Below are 27535 nucleotides of genomic sequence, written 5' to 3'. Positions count from 1 at the left end.
GTCATCACCTGGCAGCCCACACCGACCTCATTTTTTGTCGGTGCGCGGGGCAGCACGTGTTGTTCAAACCATTTGTCAAATAGGTCAGTTTACCATTCATTACTATTGTTCTAATTACCTGCCGGTCGCTCTTTGGCCTGCTTTTCCCGCCTGCGCCTCGTCCGAAAAAGCCAACCGCTTCGCGCATCCCCTCACTCCCATCCTTTCATATTCGCATCGTCAGCAAACTTGCCGTCTAACTTGTGCACTCAAGAATCTCCGGAATTGTCGCCATTTCATTGATTGCGAAACACGACGTCGACTCCCGGCTACCCGCCGCACCTCGATAAATGACCCGGCTTCTGCGACTCTTTCTTTGACGATGGCTCCGAAGCGCAAAAGAAACGATCGGGGTCCGAGCGATGTTGGAACTTCACGGCCTTCGCCACATCGGCCCTCGGATACCACATTGGGACAACACGATCGAAGCTTCGATGGAGGCCGTAACAGCCGTGGCGGTAGGAATTCTCGGAGAGGAGAGCGTCGCGATTCCTCCCAGTCTCATGTTCCGAATCCGTCTTCCAACGGCCCCGATCCCAGATCACCACCGCTGCCGAGACCATCGAGCTCCTCGTCCTCGGTCCCCGTCCCCCCCCCAACAGTAACAGCAACACCGGCGCCGCCGCCGATTCCAGCCACCCCAGCACCACCGCCTTCCCCCATCCAGCCCTTCTACGATTACAGCATCGTTACCGATGATCGCGTGACCAGATGGGCAAAGGGTGCACGGCAGGAAGTCATCGAGCACGGCATACAGTCGCGAAAGGATGAGGACCTCACCGAAGTCGTTACAATATTTCAGGAGCTCATTCATTCCGTCACCGACGCCCGGCTTGACGGCACCGATGCTGGCGGAGTTGTTCAGGAGATTCTAGGGCCTGACCTATCTGAGGCGGATCGCAATGCTGCTGTGTTCGACCCTCATACCCTATTCCTCGACACCGTGTCGACGTTTATGGACGTCGAATCCGGGCCGCTCCGGCCGCAGCTGCACGACTTCATGGTCGCAACCAACGTATCGCCAGCCCTCATGCGCATCATCCTGGACCCGCCAATTCTTCAATATCTGGATCTGATTCGCGAAACCTTTTTCCGAATGGGAGTTCGACAGTCCACGAACTTGCTGTACCGCCAAGCAAATTACAACCTATTGCGTGAAGAAACTGAGGGCTTTGCAAAACTCGTTACCGAGCTGTTCACCACTAGTAGTGCCGATCCGCCCAGATCCGAGGTCGTGCAGGCCACTTTCAACAAGGTTATGGGCCTTATTGGGACCTTTGACCTGCACCCTGGTCGCGTACTGGATGTCATCTTGGATGTCTTCGCCGCCGTGCTGATCAAACAGTTCCGGTTTTTTATCAAGTTCCTACGCGTTAGCTCGTGGTGGCCACGCAGCCAAATTAATCTACCGAGCAAGCTATTCATCGGCGGCCTACCTATATGGGCTCTGCCCCATCATGGCGATTGGGCCGCCACCGACGCAGAAGAGGTCGACCTCGCCCAGCGGCGGCTGGAGCGGGACATTGCGTTCTGGGAACGAGCCCGCAAGCTCAAGCTCGACGCTTATTTTGAGTTGGGCGGCAGGCAACTCGCGGCATCCGAAGAGGAGCGCCTGGCAAAGGGCACCACCGAAGGCGGTCCGGAATCGAGCATCGAGCAGGATTGGATCAAGATCACGAAGACCCTTCCGCCACCAGGCAACCGGGATGCTGCCCAGATGCTGGGTTTTAAGCTACGCTTCTATACATCCGAAGCTCGTGACCCTGAGGACACCCTCCCGGCAAACCTCCTCTACCTCATCTCACTACTCATCAAAGTCGGGTTTATCTCGCTAACTGACCTGTGGAATCATGTGTGGCCGCTGGACGAAGACATGGAGGCCGTCAGGGTCCGAAAGATGAAAGAACTAGAGGACAAAGCAAAAGCGAGCCGACCGGGTGGCGAGCAAAATGCATTGATGATGGCGGGGGCCCTCCCGGACGACATGCCCCCGCCGCCAGGCAGCCTCCCCCGCCGCGACGCCCCCGCGAGCAAATCAGACCCCAACAAGGCCTCGGAACCGACGGAGGGGAAACCCGAGTTGCGCGAGCCTGATGACCAGAAAGTCCTTTTACTCAAGTGCCTCCTCACCATTGGCGCTATTCCCGAATCGCTTTTCATCATCGGGCGGCACGATTGGATCCTACGAGCATTCCCCGACCTCATCCCACTCTTTCACCGCATTCTCCACCATTCCGTCGAGGCCGTCTTCCAAAAGAGCTGCCCGACGCCCTCGGTTACGGCCGAATGTCCCGCCAAAAAGCAGCTGGATCCCGACCAGTCAGGCGCACCCAAAGGACACTTGAAGCTCAAGACACCGCCCCCCAAACGCGCCCTGAGATGGCCGAACGCAGACCAGAACGATGCTAAAGACGGGCCTTCCTACCGTTTTTACTGGGATGAGTGGGCCGACAACGTCCCAGTATGCCAGACCGTGGACGACATTTTCACCCTCTGCGACTCGTTCCTCAACATCATTGGCGTGAATATCGGCCTAGACGCCGCTCTGGTTGCAAAAATTGCCCGAATTGGCAATAAGAGCCTTCACGATGATCGATCACCCGACAATGCCGGGCGTTGGCTCAACTTGCTCAAGCGCCTGCTGGTGCCGTCCTTGAGCATGGGCGACCCCAACTCGTCGGCCGTCGACAGTGTATGGACCCTCCTCAAACAGTACCCTGTCCGCGACCGGTTCAACGTCTACGCTGAGTGGTACGAGGGCCCTACTTCTCGACTCGAGCCCGTGCAAAGGGCCTTCGCTCAGACAAGGCTGCATACCCTTAGTAAGATGAAGCGGTTGTCACACAGCAACATCATCCAGATGGCCAAGGACCTCGCAAAAATTGCTTACCCGTCGCCCGGCATCGTTTGCAAGGTTGCCCTGCAACAGATCGAATCGTACGATAATCTGATCGAGGCCTTCGTCGAATGCGCCAAGTACTTCACCGATCTTGGATACGATGTCCTTGTCTGGTCCGTATTGAGCTCTCTTGCCGGTCAAGAGAGGAGCCGCACTCAGGCGACCTCGGTATTGCTCACAAGCAAGTGGCTTCAAGCGCTCTCGCGCTTCTCTGGGAAAGTGTTTCAGCGTTATTCCAACATGGACCCATTGCCTATTCTCCGCTACGTTCACAGCCAGCTTTTGCAGGGCAACTCAACTGACCTGCTCATCTTGGAAGAGCTGATCGAGTCCATGGGGGGCATCGTCTCTGGGTTTGATTTTACCGATGCCCAGCTGCGTGGCATGACCGGTGGGGAACTACTTCGCCGCCAGACGCTTGTCAACCTCGGCGATAAACGGGAACTATCAGTACGGAGCGCACAGCGTCTTATGAAGGCCTTGTCGCAATCAAACCTGGCGGGGCAGCTTCTCATCAATATCGCCCAATATCGACAGAACGCGATCTATCAAATCACGGATGCGAACGCCGTCATCAAATACCTCTCCACCCTTGTTGACGGCGCCCATAAAGTTCTCTGCCGGTACCTTGACCTGCTCCTCAGCAATTTAGATCCCGACACTTTCAACAGCTTGGTACCCGACGTCATCCAGCTCATGCAGGAGTACGGCCTCGACGCTAATCTTGCTTTCATGATTCGGCGGAACAGCATTCGTTGGGACACGAAGGCCCTTCCCTCCGCTAAAGACGGGCCGCCGCAAGCTGCGAAGACTACAACAGACATCGACGGCGACGTCGCCATGGAGACGGCAACGGTTGACGGTGCATCAGCCCAGGGTGACGCCAACGGCACAGGTGCCAGGGATGGCAGCAGCCCGCCACCAAAAACACCAAACAGCCGCTTGCCAGAATCGCTTTCCGACGCTCTTGCGCCGCTTATCGACGGGATTCCCAAGGTTTTGCCCCAGCAGTCGTGGCGGTACATCTCGCCAGCATGCTACGTGTTCTTCTGGTCCCTGCACCTAGGAAATCTGGTCTGGCCCCAGGACAGCTACGAAGCCGAAAACAAAAGGCTCAAGGCACAGGTGGCAGAATTATCGGCCACCGACCGGTCGGACACCCCTCGCTCGATTGCCACCAAGAAACGGAAACGCGAAGACGTCATGGATCAGCAGCAGCGCCTCGTCCAGGAGATGAAGGATGGGATTGAACGATTTCAGAAAACCAAACTTCACATCGGCAGGCAGACCAACGGCTGGTTCCCTGCAGGCATCCAAGATGCCAACGCGACGTCGGATACCCTGCTCGAAGAATGCATCCTGCCTCGTTTGCAAGTCTCGCCCGGGGATGCGGACTATTGCTTCAGGCTGATCAAATTCTTGCACGAGAATCCGAAGTCGAACTTCAAGCTCATGCCGCTTTACGACCGGCTGTTCAACCACAATCGCCTCCGTACCCTGATCTTTGCCTGTACCGTCCGTGAGGCAGAGCATCTGGCCCGCTTCCTCAAGTTCATCCTCAGCGACCTTTCCAAGTGGCACGGCAGCAAGTCTGCCTACGAGAAGGAAGCGTTGGGTCTGAGAGAACTTCAGGGCGCTAAGACTAGGGAATATATCGGCTTTGCTACGGCCTTTGACGACAAGGGCAAGCCGACCGAGTTTACCGAGCATGATGCCTTTAAGGAGATCCTGTTCCGCTGGCACAAAGAGCTAAACACCGCTCTGAGATCATGCCTCAACGGTCTGGAATGGATGCATATCCGGAATGCAATCAGCATCCTCAAGGGTGTCATCGATTTCTTCCCGGCCATCAATTTCATGGCGGATAAGTTCCTGGAACAGCTCAACACCATCAAAGATCGCGAGTCGGCAAACCCCAACGCCCCCGAGTCCGTCCAAGGGCACCGCGTCGACCTGTCCGTGACAGCGCAGACCACATACTCTGAATTGGCGAGGAGGAAGTCCAAATGGGTCCTAGTCCAAGCTTTCCGACCGGGCGCTGTAAGTACTTTGGCTAAGACTCCGAGGGCGGTAGACGCTAACCGTCCACAGAAGAGCGACGGCAAAGACGAGAAAGGACCCGCAGTGCCAACCACTTCATCCCTTCGAGGTTCAGCGGCAACATTCAGATCTGGTAGCGCCCGCCCGCCCCATCCCTCCGAGGTTGAAGATGGAGAGGTCGACGAGAAGAAGGCTGGGAAGGCGGGTGCAAGAGCGAACGGGCCGAGTCTGTCGCGGCCGTTACCAGCCAGGGAACCGCCAAGGGACGCTCCGGCCCCAAGGACAAGCTCGGCGGGCCCCAATCCCGGCAGGCCTATCACTCCAAAGCCTCTCTCAACGCCGCACGCCGCCAATCGACAAGAACCCCCACCCAGGTTCTCGACCCTCCCACCTGGTGGACCTGGGCTTCCAAGCAGGCCGGATCTACCCAGCAGGCCCGATGTACCAGGATCCAGATTTGGTCAGCCTCGGAATGACAGGAGAGACATCCCTTCGAGAGACGCTCGGGACTATCGGGACGGCCGGGAGCCAAGGGATCAGCATCAACGGGATGCTCGTGATCTCCAAGTTGTTCAGGATAGAGACTACCGCACACCGGAAGGGCCACGCCCAGAACGCCCCGCTCGCGACATCCCAGCATCCGATAGGCGTGCGCCCGACGCTGGACAGCGCGAACCAGGTCCGCGAGCTGCTGGCCGCGATACTGGCCGCGAACCCAACCGACTTCCCGACCGAGGGCGAACAGAGATGCCGCCGCGCCGACACGACCATGCGCTGCCCGGTGATCGAGACAGCCGCCCTGATAGCCGCCCGCCGCCACGGGAGAGGGGAGCTCCCCACGGCCCGAACCGATCCGACTCGAGGCCTGCGAGAGAGCCTGCTGCCCCCACCCCCCCGTCGGCGCCCGCCATGCAAAATACGGTTCAGGGGCCATTGATCAACCCGGAGCGCGCTCGAATTATCGATGTTGAGCGGCCAGAAATGGTCAATCCAGCCAGGGCGGCTCTCATCAACGACACACGCGAGCCCCCAACCCGTCCCTCGCCGAGAGACCCGCCCCGCGAACGCCCCCCGCGGACGGAATCGCCAAGACGATCCGATCGCACGATGACCGATGCCCCTCAGCAGGACAATCCCCGTGAGGACCGCCATGGTCGGCATCGCCATTCCCCCCGCCCCGAAACCCCGCGGGACGCGCACAGGGAAACTGCAGCTCCATCTTCACGGCCGGACCGGGTTGCGGAGCGCGAGGAAAGGAAGGCTGGCCCTAGAGACTCCTACGCCGGCCAATCCCGCTCGGATCACGACCACGGGAGGCTTAACCAGCAGGACCCTAATTATGGCCGGCTGAACGCCATCCAGTCCGTTGCCGATATGCCAGTGGGTGCGCCCTCGGGTCCTCGAGGCCGGGGTGGCCGGTCCTCTGGTAGAAACGGCCCTGCCAACGGACCGCCGATGCGGCCGGACAATAGGTTCCCCGCTCTTGAGCCTATTCGTCCACCCACTCCCGAACGCCACCCGCCAACCGGGCCCTCCGCTTCACGTCCTCGTCGAGGACAGTATGACGGCGCCAATGTGAACTCTCCAACATCAGCCGCCCCCCCTTCGGTGGGAGTGCACCCGGACAGGGTCCGTCAAATCAACCAAATGCCGGCCCCTCCGCCACCCCCCCCTCCCCCGACAGCACCTTCGGGGTCGTCGGGGCCGTCGGGCGTTCATCCGGATCGTCTAAACCAGATTTCTGCGCAGCCACCTGGGCATGGTTCACAAGCCCGCCCCCCGATGCACACCCCTGACCGTCCATCGATGCCAGCGCCTAACTTGGTAACACGATCAGCGCCGTCCGGCCCTAGTGCGGATTTCTCATCGGCCCCTACCGGCCCTGCCGCTGCTGGCGACCGGATGAGACCAGGCGGTCGACAGCTCCGGGGCATCCAAAGCATGCTTGACAAAGCCTCTGCCGACAACGCGCGCGGCCCAGGCCTACGCACGTCTCGATCGCGACCTAACCTAGCAGGTTCAGATGCACAAATCCTAGTTGGCGCCTCGCCTGTAGGTACACCCGTCCAAGAACGGCCACTTGAGTCATTCCGAGATTCATCTCGCCGTGAGAGCATCGACCGTACGCCGCGCGGCGCCGAACCGATCCAGATCGCTAGCGATGCCCGCGACGCTCGCGACACCCGTGATGCTCGTGACGCCCGTGATGCTCGTGACGCCCGTGATGCTCGTGACGCCCGCGACAGCCGAGACACCAGCAACCGGGGCCCCATGAATGGCGACGACTATGGTTCCAGCCGCAACGAGCACGACCGTAGCCGTCGCGAGCATCACAGATCGGAGCGCAGCACTCGCGCTTCTGGGCGCAGCAGCCGGGAGCGTACCCCGGATCGGGAGCGCGGCGACGCCAAGGATCCCCGGGATCACAGGGATCGGGATAGGAGGTCGTCCAATGTGCCGGGAAGCAGCACCCGCGACGAGAGGGACGCCCGTCGGTCAATGCGAGAGTCGACGGGCGGTGGCCGAGAACCGATGCTTGGCGGTGGGAGAGATCTCGCACCGCCGCGCGAGTCGAGTTCTCATCGTGGCCATCGTGGCGAGGGTCCTCCTGGGCCGAGGGGTGACGGGCCACCGGGTGGGGGCAGAGGCGATGGAAGCAGAGGGGAGGATTATGGGCGGAGTGGGGCTTCGAGGGGCAATGCGCCGCCTCGAGAATCGCGGTCGTCGAGATTGGGTGATGAGCGTGGAGATCCACGTGGCGATGAAAGGGCTCGGAAACGCAGAAGCGAGGGTGTAGATGCGGGGAGTGGAAGCCATCAGGATAAGCGGCAGCGGCGCTAGTAATGGTTGCTGTCGACACCATATCATGTCACGAAAAAACGATGGCTGGGAGGTGCCAAGATCAGCACAAGGTGTTTAGCACGGTGAAAGGAGAAAGACTACGATACGAGATTGCGAAGCATATCAGGTCAGATTGGAGGATGCCGATATGGATACAGTTTACCATTACCCATCGGCTTCATCAAGACCGCGAGGACAGCGGCCGGGGCGCATTCTACTAGTGTTTCGGGGCGGAGTCACCATTCGGCAAGAGACATTTCCACTTATTACATTACACTTCTTCCCGGCGCCATCTGTGAAGAGTTAGGCCGAAGACACCGAGTACGTCACTGTACCACGTCCGGCGCATCAACATCTCGTGCATGCGAGCGAGCGGACATGAAGATGAATCATATCCTCCACGGCCGGCAGTGCGTCGATTGCATACGGTCCGGCCACATTGGCCCTTGTAAAATCTTTCCATTTAACACAACGTTGGCATCCGAAAACTATTCTCTCCTTCCACGCATTTATCGAACATAATATCGCCGCTATTACGACGACGAACTCGGGTTTCGATCACCCACGATGTGCCCCACCCACTGTATATGATATTTTAAACATTATAAAGCGAGGAGTCACGGTGCGGTGTCTCAAGCCGCGGACATTGGCGTTTGGGTTGGTCTTGTTTACGGACCGGGCTTGGGCTTTGCCCAAGTCATTCCCCTCGGTAGAGGAGTAGAGGGGGGCATGTGTTCGGCGTTTTGGGGTTGTGCTTGGATGAAATACCACCAACATTGCATTCGGTGGCGGGGTTAGACAAAATATTAATTACACTTGACTGACTCTACGGATAAGACTTTTTGCATACTGGCCCTGTTTGACAGACATTCTCGTGTTACCAGAGCCTCTTTCTTGCACGGCATTGGCCCGGCTCACATTGTAGCACATCACACAACAGCAACCTCTCGCGGCCCCTCGGTCGTGGCCGTTCGGGCGGCGCCACCGCGGAGTCACCGCGGAGTCTCGGACCTCTTCCGAGATCAAACAGCTACCCGCCGTCGCACATGAAACAAAGGCAAGCACCCTGTGGAAGAAATCCCGAAATTGCCCGGCGGTGCGGTTCAAAGAAGATTTCTCGGCTATCAAGGAGTTGAGTCCGAGTCCCCGCGGGTAGGAAGTTAGGGTAGCATCCCTTTCTGCCTCCTTGTTCTCACATTGTCCCCCTTTACACTGCATCGGTACTTCCTACGTCCATAGACTCCATCCAGAGATAGGAAAAGCCAAAGGGTGTTCACTAAACACCGCGCAACTAAAAACTAGTTGCATATCAACCGCGAAACGCCCTCACTAGTAGAGTTACTAGTGAGTCTCTGCGGACCAATGTCCTCACTGATTGGAAGAAAGGCTGTTTTTACCCCTGAATCCGCGTCCAGCCCGCATCCCGCTGTGAGGTGCAAACGCCTGGACGTCTTGGCGCGCGCGCGCGGGCTGCACACCACTTTTAATTTTTTTGACGGCTGGAAAGGGGGGCGAACGAACTGCAAAATAGAAATAGCTATACCAATCGCCCTACTAGATGCGCGGACTACCTGTTAATATATTTTGATAGATCTAACTCTCTAGTATCTAATTCTACTACGCGATTGGTAGTGCGGATAATACGCGTTGAGATATTGATAGATTTGTCTCTGTTTCCAAACTTTTCAGAAGTTTTGCAAAGCTTGTTGGCAAAAAAACATCAATCAACATCATCTTCAGGATATATCTATCAATATCTCAACGCGTTTTATCCGCATCACCGATCGCATAGTGGAATCAGATACTACAGAGTTAGATCTATCAGAATATATAAACAGGCAGTCCGCGCATCTAGTAGGGCGATTGGTATAGCTATTTCTATTTTGCAGTTCGTTCGCCCCTTTCCAGCCGACCCAAAAAATTAAAAGTGGTGTGCAGCCCGCGCGCAACGCGCCAAGACGTCCAGGCGTTTGCACCTCACAACGGCTCTGTTTCTGCAAGAGAGACAGCAACCCAATCTTAAACCGCCACCATGTAAGATGACGCAACGAGCGCCAATCATCATCAAACGTGCCTGTTTATATCTCAAAAAAAAAGATAGCAGCTCTGCACTTTTGTCCCTCGATTCGCCACCCGGCCCTCAATCTCCCAAAGCCCCCCGACTGTCTTGCAATTGATACCCAACAACCAGTGTGTCAGACACCCAAAGCTTAGTTAAGTGAGTGGCTTGGAGTTACGAATCCAACCCGAGCACCTGGTTAGGTACCTACTCAGAGGGCAGTAAGTAAGCAATGGCACGGCGCGTGTCATCGGAAGGAACGAAGCCTCGTAGCCCCAAAGCCTGAAACCGTCTCGAGCCTCCTCGTGTAAGCCAAAAAAATTCGGATGAAAGCGCCGAGTCCATCCGTATTGTTCGTCAAAGCTTCGAGCTGCGTCAGCTCCGCTTGGCAGCTAAATTGGGTAGTTCTGCTTAGCTGTGCTGAGCTCTCTCTGAGCTCTCCAAGCACGCGGGAGCCAAGCGGCGCAGTCCGATCCGAAGTGCGTGGAAACCGTGAAACGGCCCAACAGACGCGGCACGGCTTGTGGATGAGACAGATAAGGGGAATCGCGGTCGAGTGTTAGACGATAGAAAGCGGTAGTCCGCGTAAGCATCGTGGCGTACGTTGAATCCTCAGACGGGCGGCGGGGCGCAAAGAAGAGAAATTGAGTTTGGAGCTTGTCAGTCACAGTTTCGAGGTAATAGGCGAGTTTATTTTGTATTTATTTGTAGACCTTCATGCGCCTAGGCTAACCCAATGAGCCTCTGATGACAGACGGGATTGTGGGAAACCCCCGACTTATGATACGTTCCATAGAATGATGCCGCCGACGGCTCTCTGCCCGTTCCATCATTCCGAGCCCTATACGTGACCAATAACCCTCTTTCCCATACGGATCCTGAAAGCACAATACTCATCATCCAAACAAGATATTTTCCCCCCTCTAGCCAAAGCGAAGCCAAGCAATCCACCCGTCGCGTTGACCCCCCAAAAATGAAATCTGCTGCCATGCCCATAACCGAAACGCCGTGGTATCTTGAAATGCATATGTAAAAAGGGAAACAAAAACAAAAAAATAAATCCCAAGCTCGTATGATGCAGATAGATGTATGTTGTAAAGAGAGAGAGCCGTCCGTGTATCGTTATGAGAAACCTGGTCCGAGGTCGAAACTCGGACCGGAAGATGGTAATTTTCAGTCGTCCGGATCCGGATTCATGGCCCTGAGGACTCTTGGCGGTTGATGCACTCTCCGAGAGTAGTCCTGATTATCCTGCAGCGAGTTGAAGCTCTCGCGGCTCCTGTTCTGGTCGGGGTAGATGCCCGTCGCGAACGGATCGAGTCGGGGGTCGACGGGCATGAGGTGGCTGCGTCTCTTGTTCTGCGAGTCCCACGTCCCTGCGACTGAGCCACCGGTTGTGCCGGCATATCGGTTCTCAGAGACCTCGCCGGAATTGGGGGTCGCCATTCTACCCGGAGAGCCGCCGCCCCTAATTGGTGACCCGAGACCGTTGTTGGGCCCTTCCTCCTCTCTCCGCCGTCTAAAGAAGCAAAACCACACAGCGGCTGCTATGATGGCTAACCCCCCCACGACGCCGATGACGATACCGGCAATGGCGCCCGGTTGGAGGCTGGAGCCTTCGTTTTCGACGACGCTTGAGTCATTGGAAGCGGTCGGCTCGGTGGGGGCGGTCACGGTTCTAACGGTTCCGCCCACAGTGATAGTCGTCACGCTCGGAGGCTTCGACACGCTCTCACTCGTCTAGATTCATGGTCAGTATGTGTTTTGCACAGGGCGAAGAGAAATCGCAACAAGCAGTTATATATGGCGCGCGGGGGAACGTAATGCATACAGTGGTTGAAGTAGAAAAGCTTGAAGACGAAACACTGGATGACTCGGACGAAGACACAGTCACCGTGCGCCGGACCGTGCTGCTCTGCACCAGTCTCAGTTTTACTAGTCACGACGGTCCGCAAGCTACGGCACTTTGGGAGCAGATCAAGGAAACTAGGGGGGTGGGAGGGGAGCGCGGAGCTAATAAGCAAAGGTGGGTGGACATGTCAGCATGAGTAGAGAATAGAGTACTTACGGTACTGGATGGTGATTTCGTGGCGGAACCCCCCGGCGGGGCGGTACCTGTCGGATTGCCTCCGGCGGCTTCCAAGTAGGCAAAGACGCCATCTCCGCCGCAATAATCGGTTGGATAGCCCGGGCACGGGAATTGGCAGTCCTCCAGCGGTTTTCGGTCGGCGCGGTTGGGTATGAGATTTGAGCACCAACAATTCTTCTCCTGGATAATGGCCAAGGCATATTTCAAGCTAGTGCAGTTGCCGAAGCAGCGGCCTTCACTTTGCCAGTCGTAGTAAACTAGAGAAGGGTGTTAGTATGGCGGTACACGTTATGAACAGGGCCTTGACTCACGAGGAACCATATCACCCGTGTTAACGGTGGAGCAGTACTCCAAGGGAATTGAAGGTCCCTGAGGAGTTTCTTGTTGCGTCCAGGCCATGCCGGAAAGCAGCGCAGCTATGCCGAGGTTCGCCCATGTCGGGGCAATTCGTGGTGGTGCCATGGTGGGCAACCTGATGATGTTGGGTTGCGTTGCGTGGTTGCGCCAGCCGATGCGGCCTTCTGAAATCGAGAGGCCAACTTCAACGCAGCCGGATCGATCGGATTGAGGCTTGGGAGGTGCTAAGTAACCCACTCTGGCGGCCAGCCCAAGAGAATATCCGCGACAGAACCTCAGGCGGCCATAGCAAAAATAAAGAGGCGGGAGACGGGGCGCGTGGATTGCAGTCCGTGGGTTGTTCGTGTGTCCTGATCTGGGAATTCGAGGTCCAGGTCGACGGTGTCGGCAGTGCGTAGGTACCTCGTTGATCGGGTCTCGACAAGTCCGGTCGGATTGGCGATAAAGGAAGGGTTGACCCGACAATGAAGGTGCTGTGTATAGTTGGCAAGGTGAAAGGTGGAAAGAAAAGTTGGGTGAGCGGGAATGCGAGGTGGTTTGCACAGAAAGCGGGACAGGTTCGCAGCCCCTGCAAGGGAAAATGGAGTGCGCCTGGGACCAACAACGATGGGGTGGGGACCAGGGGGACGGCGAGCGAGCGGCGGGCTCCTCCCAGAGCAGGGTGTTTCCAGCTTAGCACGATGATTCAGAGCCAGGACAGGGCACCAGTGGGAGGACAGGGCAGGCACCGAGACATGGAGAACTGGAGAACAAGGGACTAACGACCGAACGGGACAGCGGGAGTGCAGGATTGATGATCGATCGCCCTCGATTCAGGTCTCCAAGCTGGAAACAATGCAATTGGCAAGTATCATGAGATATCATCAGACTTTTTTTTTCTCATGTGTTTGGACAGCCGAGTGGTGGGTTGTCTCGCGGGAAAACAAAAAAGACAGGATTTTAGATTTCCGCATTCGTCCCATCCGATCAAAGGCTGCACGAAAGCACCTCACAGGCCTGACAGGGTCCATGGCGGAAGGGAGGGGATGCTGGGAGCCAAGCTCCATGTCACAGCGACGGGCAAATGAATGGCGTCACCACCTCCACAAGGTCACCACTGGCACTTTCCGATCTTCCCCCAGACCCAGAAAACGCAGATTCTGCTCGCCAAAACATCCCTTTCTGCAAGCAGCCCGTTTTCTTCGGCTGCTCCAACATCCCCCCCCTCCTTGGCGCCTTTTCGCTCCCTGGCTCCCTCCACAATATTCGGTTCCCTTTATTCCGGTCTGGGTGGCTGGTATGCTCGGCACATCGAGGAGCACAAAGTATTAAGTAGTTAAGTAACCGCAGTGCCGCAGTCAACAAAGGCATGGAAGGATGCGAGGCAATTTTGTTGGAGACGCATTCCATCGTATCACAAATAGTCGCGATTTTAGTCGCCTTGGCAATCAGCTCATGGGTTGCCGGTTTGACTGCACGACTCACGGGACCCTGTTCGTATAACTTAAAGATCTGTCCCCCCATGGAACTTACCCGGTTGCAGCCTTTGGAGAGAGACCAGTCGTCTGTTTCTGTTTTGGCACGGCACTGGCCGGCACTGGCCGGTAATAACAGTTGCCCTCAAAGACGAGACCATTCTCGTATTCCTAAGCAACACACAAGCAGGCGACAAATGCATACCCTCCCGATTGTGGAAGTTAAGAGGGACGCCTGCAGCACGGGAGGAGGGGGCCATATGGGGGCGCATGCTGCCGTATTCCGAGAAAGCGGAAGCGATGCGCCCGCAGCTGCCACGGTGCAGTTGAAGATGGAAGATATCCTGACAGTTGGAGATGGCGGGGGTCCATCCACATATCTGTATCGCACTCATGGTCGGCCTCAACAACCCCGACCGTCAGCCGATGTTTATCGCGTAACTACTCCGGAGCTACCGTGTACGAATAGGTACCTAAACAACGACCAGTTGCCGCTTGCCGGACGCAGATGGCGCTTCCGTCGCCGGGCTTGGCAAAGCACCGACGGCCATGCCGAATCTTCCCATCTCTTGATCCGGAAAGGCGGGGAAATCGACCCAACCCAACCTGCATCTATTCTGGTGTATACAGTACGAAGTATTCGTAAACAAACGATAACGAGATTTGAACCGGTTGGCCAACAACGGTTGGAACTACTGCTGGCTCACTGGCCGGTTCCCACCCTCCACACCATCACCTCTTCTCACCCCGCGCCCCATCACAATGCGCGCTGCGTCTTGAACACGAAGGCCAATGTCTCACGCAAATGTCAGGTACCTTTCGCCCGCGTCAGGCCACAGCGGGATGTTGTGCTCGCCGAAAGTGTGGCCCAGATCAAAACAGACCTCGCCAACTCACCGCCACTCTCAGCTCTTGCAACCTAGCTACCAATGACTTCTCGATGAATGTGACTTGAGGACCAACACACAAGGGCTCAAGGCACGGAGTGGGAACAGTATGCACAAATTCCTCACCCATTAACAACCCGTTCGCGCTTCGGGACCTCGCCTGTCCGCGCGTCCGTCACACGCTTCGGCGCTTCCCGTAGTGCAGACCCCTGTGTGGACAGACGTGGCGGATCGACAGGACATGGCTGGGTTTCAACCGCCCTATGGCGCCCGTGCTGTGGGGATCAGAAACATCAGAGTGCTGAGGAACTGGCTAAGGACTCAGCCTGTGCACCTGTGTCAGCTGAGACTGGACTGCGAGACAGCCCTAGCGTCGCCGATCGTGCGCACCTCCCCGCGCCGTTCTTCTCATAACCGCAAAAGATGAGGATCGCCATCGCCGGCGGTAAGAAGCTTAATCTCGAGATGTCTGTGATGTAGTTATCCACGTGCTTAAAACCGTCACTTCTATGGATCATGGGAGGCGCTAGTTCTAGAGACATGGATTGAACGGCAAGATAGCCACAACCGCGCGTCGAGATGATCTAGGTCTTCATGCAGGAACAAGAACTACAGCGGTAAGACGAGTGATCCGGATTCTCATGCAGGAACAAGAAACACAGCAGCAAGGTGGATGACGAGCGTCTGGAAGTCAGACACGATGATCGAGGAATGCATTGGCGAGCATCTAGCCCACACGATCGATGACTGTGTATACACGAAACAAAAACACCATAAACCAAGTCGCAAGTACCCGAAAACCATAACCATAACCACGGAACCGCAAGCTGCAGCCCCGTCCCACCCCATGCTGACAGCCGATCAACCAAACCAGCTTTGAGAGCGAGAGTCGGCAGATATCCGTATCCAACATGCCATCATGATCCATAAAACATACATTCACCAATAACATACCCGAAATCCCAAAAATCCCCGAGCCCCTGAATACAATAGACCAACCGAAATCAAATCATGAACCCTTTCTCAGACTCCCGCCGGGACTGCCGCCGGGGCTCCCACTCGGGCTCCCTTCTCGGCTCCGTGTCTCGAAGGTCTCCACCATCGCCAACACGCGTGTCCTCGGCCGTTCTAAGCGCACCGCTTCGGCGATATGGAGCGTCGTGCTTGTGATGGAGGCTGCCCGCATTGACGAAGACGGGGAACCGCCGCGCGGTGGCTCGAGGGTAGCGGTGGATCGCCTGTCGGCGGTGCTGTAGTTGTCTTCGCCTGGCGGCACCAACCGAGGGGGTGAGAGCAAAGCAGATTCTGGCCGTGAAGACGCCTCCGCCTCCACCGGCGCCGTTGATGCCTTCTCGTCCGTAACATACTCCTCGTCGTCTGGATCAACAATCAGCACGCTCTCCTCCCTCTCCACCTCGGCATTCACCACCCGCAGCTGCTCCCTCGGCACAGTGAACATAATCTGCACCGTCCGCTGCTCGGCCGCCCTCTCCAGATCCCTATCCCACTCCTCCTCATCCCCATTCCCGTCCCCGCCCAGCCAAGCCTCCCTCCCCTGCCGCCGCTTCTGCAGCCCGACCCCGTACGAACGGCCGTCATAGTCCGGACTGCCCCCTTCATACACAAGCAGCCCCTCCCGCGTCGGACTCTCCCCGCGGAAGCTCTCACCGCTGGCGTTGCTCCCAGACTCGGGCGTGCCGCCGCTGAACACGCGCCTCAGACTCCCAAACCAGCTCCGACGCGGTTTGTTCTTGCCAGGGCTGCCGGGCAGGTAGGCGTAGTCGTCATCCTCGCCAGCGCCGGCGGCTTCCTCGCGGTCCTGGCGCCGGCGGCCAAGGAGCAGCCCGGGCCCCTCGGCCTGCAGCGCCGCAAAATTGGACCGCGCCGTATTGTAGCTGTTGCCCGAGTTTGCGCTCGCCGCCCCGCTGCTGCCCGCCCGCCCCTCCCCAGCCCCAGCGGCCGTCGCCGTCGCCGCCGCCGCGGCCACCGTAGTAGCCAGCGTGGTATGCAACCGGGACAGGAGCGCTCTATCCTCCGTCCCGTTCCCACCGCCCCCAGCCGCACCACTCACCACACTACTCCCCCCAGCCCCAGCCGCACCTCCACTTCCACTCCCACTTCCACTTCCACCTCCACTTCCACCTCCACTTCCACTTCCACCCGCACCCCCACCCACAGCGCCACGCACGAAACTAAACGCGCTGCGCTCCGACAGCCCGCTCTCGGTCCGCCCATCATCCGTCGCCGCCACCGACGACGACGAGTCCGTCGGCGCCGAGACCAGCGAGTGCCGCCCCGCGGCCGACTTGGCCGACTTGGCGGATGCGCCGCGGCGGAGGGGCGATACGCGCCCGGTTGCTACCGCTACGGTTGTGGACGTTGTTTCTGCGAGTGGTGGTGGTGGGGGGGGGGCTGTGTTTTGGGACTGGGATGGGCGCCTGGTAGGTGCGTGGTATTGGTGGTTTGGTGCTGGCGTGGATGCGTCGACGTTGGATACCCAGCCCTGGACGTCGGGGTCTTGGTGCTGGCCGCCGCTGTCGCCGCTTGCTTTTCCTGTCGGGGTTGGGGAGTTGGCGTTGGTTGTGATTGCGGCCGGGAAGCGCGCGCCTACGGGGGTGTCGACGGTTGGGGTGAGGAAGGGGTCGTCATCACCGTCGTCGCGTTCTTCCTTGTCTGGACTGAGCGGATAGCCTTTCCCGAGGTCGCCCTCTTCGTCTTCGTCTGCTTCGTAGATGGGCTCGATGCGGTTTGGGGAGCGCGTGAGCGGCGTGAAGTCGTATGAGGAGGTTGGCTGGTGGAGGCCCTTGGCACCCTTGGGCCGGTGACTGAAGGTCGATGCTGACGGCGGCGGCGGGATGTACAGCGAGTGAGGTCTGGAGCCGCTGCGGAGGGTCTCGTAGCCCAGGGAGCGTTGACCCTGTGAGTAGGGGTCGTCTCCGCCCGTGTACCAGTCACGCGCGGCGCCGGCCGCCCAGGGGAACATGCCCATGCTATGATCCCGCTCAAGCATTTCATCGTCGTCGCCGATGCCACGGGGGAGCGAGCCGTTGACGCCCTGGGAGAGGCCGTGGAGAGTCTCGTCGCGTGCTGCCCGGCGCTTCTGTCTCCGGCGGAACCAACGGAACCCGAAGAAGACCGCGATGGCTAGGAGAAGCAGGCCAACTCCAAGGCCAACCCCGAGGCCAATCTGCCTTGCCAGTGAAGAGTTGTCCGGGTTGCTATCATCCCCGTCCGACCCGGACGAACCACTCCCATCATTCCCCCCGCCGCCGACGGTGCCACTCCCATTCCCAACACCACCACTACCATCGCCATCCCCTGTGATAAGCGGGCTAACATAGACGTCGGACCAGCTCCCGCTCGTGATATTGTAAAACATCCCCTGCCCCCCGCCCACCTGCCTCTTTGCTCCACCCCCTGAAATCCCATACCCCCCATACACCATCATCACATTCCCCGGCAACACCACCGCACCATGCCCATACACCCCACCCCCACCCCCACCAGGCCCCTGATCAGGCACCTCCCACTGCCAATCCCCCAACCCAACCCCAATCCTCACCACCGCCAACTGCGGCTCAGCCGCCTGGCCCACATCCCCAACCCACCCCCCATACACCACCAACCTCGTCCCATCCTCACTCAACACCGCCGTGTGTCCCGACCGACTATCCACCCCCACATCCACCTCCGCCCCATCATCCACCCCCCGCCTCCCCACCCTCCTTGCCCCTGCCCCCCTCAACCGCGCCAAATCCGGCTTCCCCGCCGCCGCAGGCGGCGCCGGCGGCGCAATGCGCACAAAGCTCCACGTCTCCTCCGGCAGCGACCACAGCGCCGCGGCGGCCATGCCGACAAAGGCGCCCTGCGTGTGCCCGCCGAGGAGCACGTGGCTGGTTTGCTGGACGACCACGTTGGTGGCGCCGTTGCTCCCGCTGCTGCTGCGGTTGGAGAGCGAGGGGGCGAGTTCGGTCAGGGAGAAGCCCGCTTCGGCGACGGGCGGGAGTTGGCCGTGGGGGGTGGCGTAGGTGAGGGTGTAGGCTGGAGGGGGGTTGTTGTTGTTGTTGGTGTTTTGGGTGGTGGGGGGTTGGGGTGGGGTGAGGCGGAGCATGCGGTTGGAATAGGTGGCTTTGGACTGCCAGGTGGTGGTTGAGGCGTTGGGGAAGGGGCACATGCCGCCGTAGAGGTAGAGGGTGGGCTCTGAGAGGGCGGGGCTCAGTTGCGGGGAGAAGTTGAGCACGCCGCCGAGGTGGTAGGGCCCGCTCTGTGCGTTGTCCCAGCTGGTGGAGGGCGTGATGGCGTGTTGTGTCCATGGCGTGTTTGTGTGGCCCGGCGTGTAGGTCCAGAGGGTGGAGGTGGATGTCGAGGCGCAGTCGCCGGCCAGGACGGCGATGGTGCCGTTGCGGAGGAGGGTCGGGGCGAAGGTGGTGCAGTCGTTCGGGTCCGCGGAGAGGAAGGGGAGGGAGGAGGAGAGCTTGGTGGGCTCAAGGGCAGACGTGCGCAGGCTGGAGACGTTGAGGGCGAGGAAGTCGACTGCGTTCCGGGCGTCTCCGCTCGGGGCGAAGATGTAAGCGGTGCCACTGCCGGTGCTACCATCAGGGGGTAGCAGTATGGTGGTTGGGGTGTACGGCAGCATCGGGTCGGCGGACACGCGTGTGGCCAAACCGAGAGCCGCAAAAGCAAACCTCTTGGTGAATGCCGCCTGCCGGTGGCCGGGGCCGGGACTAACATGACGCCGGGTAGCTGCCGCGGAGCCCCTGACGGACGACGGCGAGGTGCTGGCCCCACCCGGGAGCGCACCAGCACCCGAAGGCGTCAGCATTGCTCTCCCGGCAAAGAAAGGGGAAAGAGGCATGAGAGGAGATGAGATGATTGATAGGAGGCCGTAATGGTGGTCGCCTCGCTTAGCTCCGCATTGCTCTGTAGATTGCCGTGTCTGTACGAGGTATGCCGTGGGGAATGACGCAGTGTCTAGTTTGACCAGCTCTCGTATACGACGGCACAGGAATGCCTATCCCTGGCCTAGATTTTGGAGATTCCGAGAGCAACTCCAAACAAGAACTAAAACAATAAGAATAGATCAAGGCATCATCAGAATGATACTCCAGCAAATGCAGGATGATCTGGCATCAATCGACTGGGCAAGAAAAAAGCCAGATGTATGGTCTACAGCAGAGCAGGGTAAGGCAGGGAATAGTATGGTAAAAAGTGGGATCCCGTCCTCGGTGACTGAGGGGTTCAATCAGGGAATGTCAACAAACCGGTCCAGACCTGTCACCCCGTCACCCCGCCACACACACACCGTCCATCTCTCACCGGGCTTGCGCGGCTGCACATGCTATCTTGAATAGATGAGCACCTGACGCCCGCCATTGGTCAATATTTTTCTGTTATCTGCATGTCTTGCTGGTTTTTCCAAGCCATGCTAAGCCATGTCCCTAAAGGTCAGCTTCCATCTCGGAGTGGCGGGTGGGCTCGGATGCATAGCGTTGCTACGGCAACATCCCGATGCGGAAGTTCGGAGGATGAAGAGGGTGTGTAGCACAAACCTCAGAAACGCAACAATTCGAGGTGATGGGTCACAAGAGTGATCAGACATTGTCTCTCAGGAAGCCATGTCTGTGCATCCAAATAAAACCAGAGGTTGAACGACAGAGCCATCTCTCTTCCCCACCCTGCATACAACAAATATTTTGGATCCCATTTGATGCATAGGTAGTTATTTAGAGGAACGTTGTAGGTAGTTTAACTTAATGAAAAGAAACAGATGCACTACAAAATAGGTAGATAGCGTAAACCCCTCAAAACCAAGTGTTAAAACCCGGAGAGAAACCCAAACCCCTTTACGCACTACCCTTAATCGCAGCCAACTCCCTCCTCAACTCATCCAGCTCCTGACGCAATGATTCTTCCCTCGCCAGCGCCCGATTCCTCTCCACCCTCGCAACCTCAAACTCCCGCTCTGCCTTGGCCGCCCTCTCCCTCTGCTTATGCACCTCCCCCGCCAGCTTCATACCATCCCCGTCCACACCGCCCTCCCCAACCGCCAACATCAGCGCATCCCTCGAACGCGCCAACGTCTCGTTCTGCCGGCGCAGCACCCCGACCTCCCCGCGCAGCTCCTCCGCCTCCCGCCGCACCCGCAGCGCCTCCAGCTCGATGCGCTGCGCGTGGTTGATGCGCGCCGTGTAGCGCTTCTCCAGCTCGGTGGCACGCTCGGGGAACTTGGGCTGCGGACAGGCAACGACAGTCGGAGCCGCCGCCGTCTCGCGCGAGGCTTCCACCCCGGGGTGCTGCTCCCACGCCGGCACCACAAACAGCGTGTTACGTCCAGACCCAGCCAGCCGATAATACCGCGTCATGACATCCACCGGCACGATGCCCCTCGCGTAGTCCCGCACCCCCCCACTAACACCACCACCACCCTTCCCACCATCCTTCCCCACCCACAACCCATCCCCCACGACCCCATTCCCCCTCCAAACCCTCTCCCTCACCCGGCCCTTCCCCTCCTCCCGATCCAACAACCGATGCACCGCCTCAAAGACCTCGTCCCCGGCATTCACCAGCACCCACCGGTCCTGGGGGTAGGCGACCACGCGGCCCGTCGCGCGCCCGTCGGGCCCCTGCGCCGCGAGCGCCTGGTGCGGGATCGCGGCCTCGCCGGCGAGCGCGTCCAGCGCGTTGCCGTACGCTCGTTCGAGCTCGTGCATGCGCGCGACGAGGGTCTGCGTGAAGTGCAGCCATTGGCCGAGGAGGCTGTTGCGCGCGTTGGTGAGGTCCGTTGTTGTTGGGTGGTGTGGGTGGGTGGTGGGTGGGGTGGTGGTGGTGGTTGTGGGGAGCAGGCTCATCAGGCCGCCGGTGCTGCTGAACTCGTGGTCGAGGCGCTCGAGGCAGGCGTTGGCGTGCATGATGAGGTTGTGGTGGTTGGCGTAGGGCTTTTGTTTCTCGCCCTGGCCGCGCGGCTTGTGTTCGGCGAAGGGGCAGTGGTAGGTCGTGCCGAGGGCCTCGTGGCGGCCGCGGACCTCGTTGGCGAGTCCGGTCAGGGGCTTGTGGTGGTTGGGGTCGTCGTTGGTGTAGGGCACGCTCAGGTCCGTGAGGAAGTCGAAGGCGTCGTTGAGTTTGTACTTGAGCCCGAGAGAGTCCTCGGCCGCCCCTGCTGCCTCCGCCGCCTGCCCCTTTTTCTTGGACCCTGCCTTGGCCGGGTTGCCGCCGGTGATCTCGGCGGATTTGAGGGTCGGGTTCAGCGCGTGGATGAGCACGCATAGTGATTGAGCGTGTTGCTTGAGCGCCAGTAGCGTCGGCGGCACGCCGTGCGTCGAGAGGTAGCCGCAGCTGACATGGCGGAGCAGGCCGTCGCTGGCTTCGGACTCGTGGAGGCGTGACCACTGCGAGAAGTACGGCAGCGAGAAGTCGGTCCCTTTGATGTAGCCCCTCTGGCCGGCATGGTCGTCGTCTTCATGCTCTGCTAGGTGTGCCGGAACGGCTCTGCGGGCTACGTTGGTCATGTTTCTTGCGAGGCGATGGCGACAATGCAGTCCGATGGGGATGTCTCGCGCAGCTGGCTTGATGATGATGAGACTGTGTTTCGGGACGCCAGGCCATCTGCCCTCTTCATATCAGGGACACACATTGCCACGGTGCAGTAGACAAGCCGTATGCGTCGCTAGCAGTCCTGAACCATTGTGGTCTTTGTCGGGGAGCATGGCTGGATAAAGGGAAAACTGCAACGCAGTTGACGGAAGCGGCAGTCTACATAGTATTTCCGTTTTTGACGACTGGGGCTGAGCCAGTAAGTTCATGGTATAGGGCAAACAGGCGGTACGCATACTGGAATGTCACGGAGTGACGAGTGAGCGGCTCAATAAAGCGAGGTGGTCTTCCTACCAACAGATGAGGATACCACGGCATTACGAAGCCCAGAGCTTTTTTTTTTCTTTTTTTTTTTTTTTTCACAAAACCCTCACCATTCCATCGCAGTTCTTGATATCGCGAAGACACAGCCCACCAACTTCGACGGTTGCAACCCCAACTCGTGGCAATTGAGCACCCATCTGCAGCTGGTGTTGGCCCGTGGTGGTGTTTACACAGGAGCAAAGCAAACGCCGGATTGGGCCACAGAGCATCGCGGTGGAGCCCCTGCCAGCTAACTGCTAGATTGGAACGGCGATGCTTGGACAGCTGAGCTGTGTGGCTGGAAAAGCGGCGCGTCCAGATGCAAACAGGGGTCAATTCGGGAGCATCAGTGGGGAACCCTCCGGCCCGCGATAACTCTGGTGGCAATTCCATTACCTGCCGATGAGCCGATCTGTCGGCGACAAAAAACCCTAAAACACACTCTGGATTTGAGAATCATGTGACGCTCGGCTAGAAATGCGACTGGCCCATGGAATCGTACGATTAGCTCACGAGTTAAACACATGCAGATCAACAAGAACCGGCTGGGCAGCGACTTCCAGGTTGCTTCCCAGATCTTGTGTGATGTGGTGACACAAGCTCGACAAGACAAGATGGAAGTGGGACCCTGCACTGCGGGGTGAACCAGGTCCTGGATGCGATCTGCAAGTGGATGGTCGGCCAGACGGCGAACCGATGGAGGGTGGCCTTCGATCGGGACAGCAACCCAAACGCACCAGAACGGACCGGGAGATGGTTTGCTGCGTTGTCTTCTCAAGAAGGATTGGTGCCGTCATTGGCACCTGAGACATTGCCAAAGCTAAAGCAAGCTAGGTATGTAGCTCTGGTTGCATGTGGTGCGTGCGGAGGCCATCACAGAGATGCGTTTGTTGTCAGCTGGTTAGTTAGTTCCTGCAAGTGCTCGATGGGAAGATGCCGCGCTTTTTAGATAAATGATGGCCGTGGGGATGGAGATGCTGAATGCTGGAGAGCTGTGAGAGGCTGGCCCACATTCAAGATTTACAGCTTTGGTAGGGTCACATCGCGCGCGATTGCCGTGACCCTGGTCCAGCTGCTCAAATTTGCAACGCCCCACTCTTCTTCCCGCGATTGGAAAGGTCCTGCGTCATTGAATGCCGTCAACTTTCCAAGATGGCTTTTGGGGAATGTCAGCCAAGCGACAAAGCTGGCTTCCCTGACCAGACAATGATGCAGTTCCAGGGCTGATGCCTGACATTGGACCTGTAGAAATGGATTTTGATCGCACTTCTGTCTCCCGTGGCCTAATCCCATTCAATTGATATTTTAGAGGTCCACCAAGACAGGAAAGAGCAAAGGTGCAAAAGGTGCAAAAGGTGCAAATTAGCTGTCTTGAGCTCCTTGGACCTCCCCTGTACTTTCCCAAGTCAGCCCAGCGCCATCGAGGTGCCCCTTGTCTCAGCCAAACGCGCCCCTCTTCGCGTTACATTTGCTCGGTGCTCCCTCCCGAAACCCTCTCACTGGTGGCCGCAAGCGCTTGGCCAGGGCCAGACCTCATAACGAATACCAACCCGCTCTTGCGCCAGTCAATGCCGTTTCCTACCATCATTTCGTGACCTGACTCGCTTGTTTCAGAACGTGCACTACCCAAAGGGACTTCTCTTCCCGGGCATTGTTGTTGCTATCGTCGTCGTCATCATCACCGTCGTCGACATCAAATACCGAAATATCGAAAAACACCGAATCAGGGGCCCGCAGAGTGATTCTGCACTGTCGCCATCATGAGTAGCGACGACCAGCCCGATCCGAGCTCGCTCTCGGGTAAGTCCCACGTCTGGGTCAATGTGACACTGGATCGAACCACCTCCGGGCGGGAAGCTGACAACAGCACACAGGCATGATCTCGACCCTCGCCCCGGTCGCAGTCATCTCCGCCATCTACATCGCCATCTTCTTGGTCTTGAGAAAGAGCCAGAGACGCTACTATGCCCCGAGAACCTACCTCGGGAGTCTGCGCGAGGGGTATGCCATGACCAACCATCTTGAATCGGGACTCAAGTCTTTGGTTTCCGATCTGCAGTGCTAACATGTTGCAGCGAGCGCTCCCCTCCTCTCCCTAGCGGCCTGTTCAACTGGGTAGGGAGCTTCTGGAAGATACCCGACGTGTACGCTCTCCAGCACCAGTCTCTCGATGCCTACCTCTACCTCCGCTACCTTCGCATGGCCCTGGTCCTGTGCTTTGTCGGCTGCTGCATCACATGGCCCGTCCTCTTCCCCGTCAATGCCACCGGCGGCGGGAAGCAGACCGAGCTCAACATCCTGTCGTACGCCAATATCGACCGGGATAACCAGTACAACCGCTACTATGCCCACTGCTTCGTCGGCTGGGTCTATTTTGGCTTCGTCATGTACCTGATCATGCGCGAATGCATCTTCTTTATCAACCTGCGCCAGGCCTTCCTGCTGAGCCCCTTCTACGCCGACCGCCTCTCGTCCCGCACCGTGCTGTTCACCTCGGTCCCGGAGCCGTACCTGAACGAGGCGAGCATGCGCAAGGTCTTCGGTGCCGCCGTCAAGAACGTCTGGATCACCGGCGACACCAAGGAGGTCGACAAGCTGGTCGAGGACCGCGACAAGGCCGCCATGCGCCTCGAGAAGGCCGAGGTCAAGCTGATCAAGCTCGCCAACAAGGCACGCCAGGGCGCCATCAAGAAGGGCGCCTCCCCCGACGAGGCCGACAAGGCCCCCATCGCCGGCGACGCCGAATCCGGCAGCATCGCCGCCCGCTGGGTGCCCCCCAAGAAGCGCCCCACCCACCGCCTCGGATTCCTCGGCCTGGTCGGCAAGAAGGTCGACACCATCAACTGGTGCCGCACCGAGCTGGAGCGCCTCATCCCCGAGGTCGAGGCGGCCCAGGCCAAGTACCGCGCGGGAGGCTTCAAGAACATCCCGGGCGTCTTCGTCGAGTTCCGCACCCAGTCGGACGCCGAGGGCGCCTCGCAGATCCTCGCCCATCACCAGGGCCTGCACATGACGCCCAAGTATGTCGGCGTCCGGCCCAGCGAGGTCATCTGGAAGTCGCTCGCCATCCCCTGGTGGCAGAAGGTCATCCGCCGCTACGCCGTGCTGGGCTTCATTGCTGCCATGATTCTCTTCTGGGCTATCCCCGTCGCTTTCGTCGGTATCGTCAGCAACATCGACTTCCTCTCAAGCATCAGCTTCCTCCGCTGGTTGAACGAAATCCCGGACGTCATCATGGGCGTCGTGACCGGCCTGTTGCCCTCAGTCCTGCTGTCGATTCTGATGTCGTTGGTGCCCATCGTCATGCGCTGTATGTCGCGAATCTCCTTGCACGTGTGCGAATGTGGAACCTAGCTAACCTGAACCAGTGTGCGCGAAGCTGGCCGGAGAGCCCTCGGTCTCGAGAGTCGAGCTGTTCACGCAGAATGCCTACTTTGCCTTCCAGGTTGTCCAGGTCTTCCTCGTCGCTACCCTGTCTTCGTCTGCCACCGCCGTCGCCGAGCAGATTGTCAACAACCCCACGAGCGCCCCTAGCATCTTGGCCTCCAACCTGCCCAAGGCCTCCAACCTGTACATTTCCTACTTCATCGTCCAGGGCTTGACCATTGCCACCAGCGTACTGACCCAGGTCGTCGGCTTCTTCGTCTTCTCGCTGCTGTACAAGTTCCTGGCCAACACCCCGCGCGCCCTTTACCAGAAGTGGTCTAACCTGAGCGCCATCTCGTGGGGCAGCACCATGCCCGTGTACACCAACATTGTGGTTATCGGTAAGCACTGCCCCCCCTCCCCCCCCCCCCCCCTTTTCCCCGGCCTTCATTCAATTATACTAATGCGCTCATTAGCCATCACTTATTCGTGCATCGCCCCGCTGATGCTCGGCTGGGCCACCGTCGCCATGTTCCTCTTCTACTTCGCCTGGCGCTACAACGTCTTCTTCGTGACCGATACCCAGATCGACACGCGCGGCCTCATCTACCCCAAGGCCATCAAGCAACTCTTCACCGGCATCTACCTGGCCGAGGTGTGCATGATCGGCCTCTTTGGTGCCTCTGTGGCGGTCGGGCCGCTCGTCCTCATGGTCGTCTTCCTCGTCTTCACCGTCCTCTTCCACCTCTCGCTGAACTCGGCCCTCGACCCGCTGCTCTACAACCTGCCCCTGACGCTGCTCGCCGAGGAGGAGAACGCGCGCCTGCTCGACGCCGAGAAGGGCGAGGCCGCCGTCGCCGCCGCCGTCGGGCCCAGCAACGGCAACCACCACGACCTCGACGGCGACGGCGTGATCGACCCCACCGAGGCGTCGGTCAGCCACGCGCGCGAGGCCCGCAAGGCCACGGGCCAGGCCGGCAACTTCCTCACGCGCTTCCTCAAGCCGTGGATCTACGCCGACTACACCGTGCTGCGCGCCCTGGTCCCGCGCGGCCTGCACCTCGACCCCTACTCGGACGAGGTCGCTGCCAACGCCTACCACCCGCCCTCCGTCACCAGCGGCACCCCGCTGCTGTGGATCCCCTCGGACGCCGCGGGCGTCTCCAAGCAGGAGATTGCGCATACCAGCCGCGTCATCCCCATCACCGACGAAGGCTGCGAGCTCAACGAGAACGGAAAGCTGGTCTGGGACCACGAGGGCAGCCGCCCGCCCGTCTGGGAGGAGAAGGTTTATTTCTAAGTGGGTCGCTATTTTTGGACATGAGGGTGGACGGGGGTTAATAGGATGGGTGGTGGGTGGTGGTTTTTGGGGGGGTGGGGAGGGAGGAGTGGAATATGTGTGTTAATGGTTGGGTGATGTCTGGAAAACGAATTTGCACTGATACCCGGGATATGGAAACAGATGATGCACTTGAGGCTAGATAACATTCTTTAGGCCCTTGGGGGTAATTTTATTGTGTTTACGATTAGTTGGCTCGGTAGACTGGCTACAATAAGTTGTGAGGTTTGCCGATTACAGTCTTCTTACTATTATTACACCCCGTGATC

The 27535-nt window shown here is 58.7% G+C and overlaps 6 protein-coding genes across 6 annotated transcripts; 4 read left to right on the top strand and 2 right to left on the bottom strand.

The window, feature by feature from the left end:
- The first annotated feature begins 238 nt into the window (after nucleotides 1–238).
- On the top strand, nucleotides 239–7955 carry F5144DRAFT_256132 (transcription factor/nuclear export subunit protein 2-domain-containing protein). Its single transcript, XM_066783488.1, has one exon. It carries the CDS (start codon nucleotides 362–364, stop codon nucleotides 7817–7819), a length of 7458 nt encoding a protein of 2485 aa, XP_066643738.1. The 5' UTR covers nucleotides 239–361; the 3' UTR covers nucleotides 7820–7955.
- Nucleotides 7956–9843: 1888 nt separating this feature from the next.
- Nucleotides 9844–10547, top strand: F5144DRAFT_574601 (uncharacterized protein). Its single transcript, XM_066789034.1, has one exon. It carries the CDS (start codon nucleotides 10205–10207, stop codon nucleotides 10439–10441), a length of 237 nt encoding a protein of 78 aa, XP_066643737.1. The 5' UTR covers nucleotides 9844–10204; the 3' UTR covers nucleotides 10442–10547.
- Nucleotides 10548–11024: 477 nt separating this feature from the next.
- On the bottom strand, nucleotides 11025–12429 carry F5144DRAFT_650871 (uncharacterized protein; the record flags this gene model as incomplete). Its single annotated transcript, XM_066793012.1, has 4 exons — nucleotides 11025–11618; nucleotides 11710–11793; nucleotides 11947–12224; nucleotides 12279–12429. The coding sequence occupies 4 exons, from the start codon at nucleotides 12427–12429 to the stop codon at nucleotides 11052–11054; spliced, it is 1080 nt and encodes a 359-aa protein (XP_066643736.1). The 3' UTR covers nucleotides 11025–11051.
- An 815-nt stretch (nucleotides 12430–13244) lies between these two features.
- F5144DRAFT_256010 (uncharacterized protein) lies at nucleotides 13245–14830 on the top strand. The gene has a single exon (XM_066783487.1). The coding sequence runs from the start codon at nucleotides 13673–13675 to the stop codon at nucleotides 14699–14701; it is 1029 nt and encodes a 342-aa protein (XP_066643735.1). The 5' UTR covers nucleotides 13245–13672; the 3' UTR covers nucleotides 14702–14830.
- Nucleotides 14831–15674: 844 nt separating this feature from the next.
- Nucleotides 15675–22173, bottom strand: F5144DRAFT_489420 (uncharacterized protein; the record flags this gene model as incomplete). The annotated part of the gene is made up of 4 exons (XM_066785728.1): nucleotides 15675–16765; nucleotides 16808–19676; nucleotides 19964–20007; nucleotides 20517–22173. The coding sequence occupies 4 exons, from the start codon at nucleotides 22171–22173 to the stop codon at nucleotides 15675–15677; spliced, it is 5661 nt and encodes a 1886-aa protein (XP_066643734.1).
- Nucleotides 22174–24088: 1915 nt separating this feature from the next.
- On the top strand, nucleotides 24089–27505 carry F5144DRAFT_255922 (uncharacterized protein). The gene is made up of 5 exons (XM_066783486.1): nucleotides 24089–24361; nucleotides 24436–24562; nucleotides 24637–25871; nucleotides 25930–26328; nucleotides 26404–27505. Exons 1-5 carry the CDS (start codon nucleotides 24322–24324, stop codon nucleotides 27225–27227), a joined length of 2625 nt encoding a protein of 874 aa, XP_066643733.1. The 5' UTR covers nucleotides 24089–24321; the 3' UTR covers nucleotides 27228–27505.
- The last annotated feature ends 30 nt before the right edge of the window (nucleotides 27506–27535 follow it).

This window comes from Chaetomium tenue (assembly GCF_020726465.1).
Source record: "Chaetomium tenue strain MPI-SDFR-AT-0079 chromosome Unknown F5144scaffold_4, whole genome shotgun sequence".
NCBI classification, from domain to species: Eukaryota; Fungi; Ascomycota; class Sordariomycetes; order Sordariales; family Chaetomiaceae; genus Chaetomium; species Chaetomium tenue.
Note: the sequence above shows the minus strand (reverse complement) of the source record. Positions and strands in the feature narration are given on the sequence as shown.

Excerpts from the sequence above, each read along its gene's own strand:
- F5144DRAFT_256132 (XM_066783488.1), top strand. The coding sequence starts at position 362 with ATGGCTCCGAAGCGCAAAAGAAACGATCGGGGTCCGAGCGATGTTGGA.
- F5144DRAFT_574601 (XM_066789034.1), top strand. The coding sequence starts at position 10,205 with ATGAAAGCGCCGAGTCCATCCGTATTGTTCGTCAAAGCTTCGAGCTGC.
- F5144DRAFT_256010 (XM_066783487.1), top strand. The coding sequence starts at position 13,673 with ATGGAAGGATGCGAGGCAATTTTGTTGGAGACGCATTCCATCGTATCA.
- F5144DRAFT_255922 (XM_066783486.1), top strand. The coding sequence starts at position 24,322 with ATGAGTAGCGACGACCAGCCCGATCCGAGCTCGCTCTCGG. Across the intron at positions 24,362-24,435 it reads CGATCCGAGCTCGCTCTCGG|GCATGATCTCGACCCTCGCC; the intron begins GTAAGTCCCACG and ends AACAGCACACAG. Across the intron at positions 24,563-24,636 it reads CTCGGGAGTCTGCGCGAGGG|CGAGCGCTCCCCTCCTCTCC; the intron begins GTATGCCATGAC and ends AACATGTTGCAG.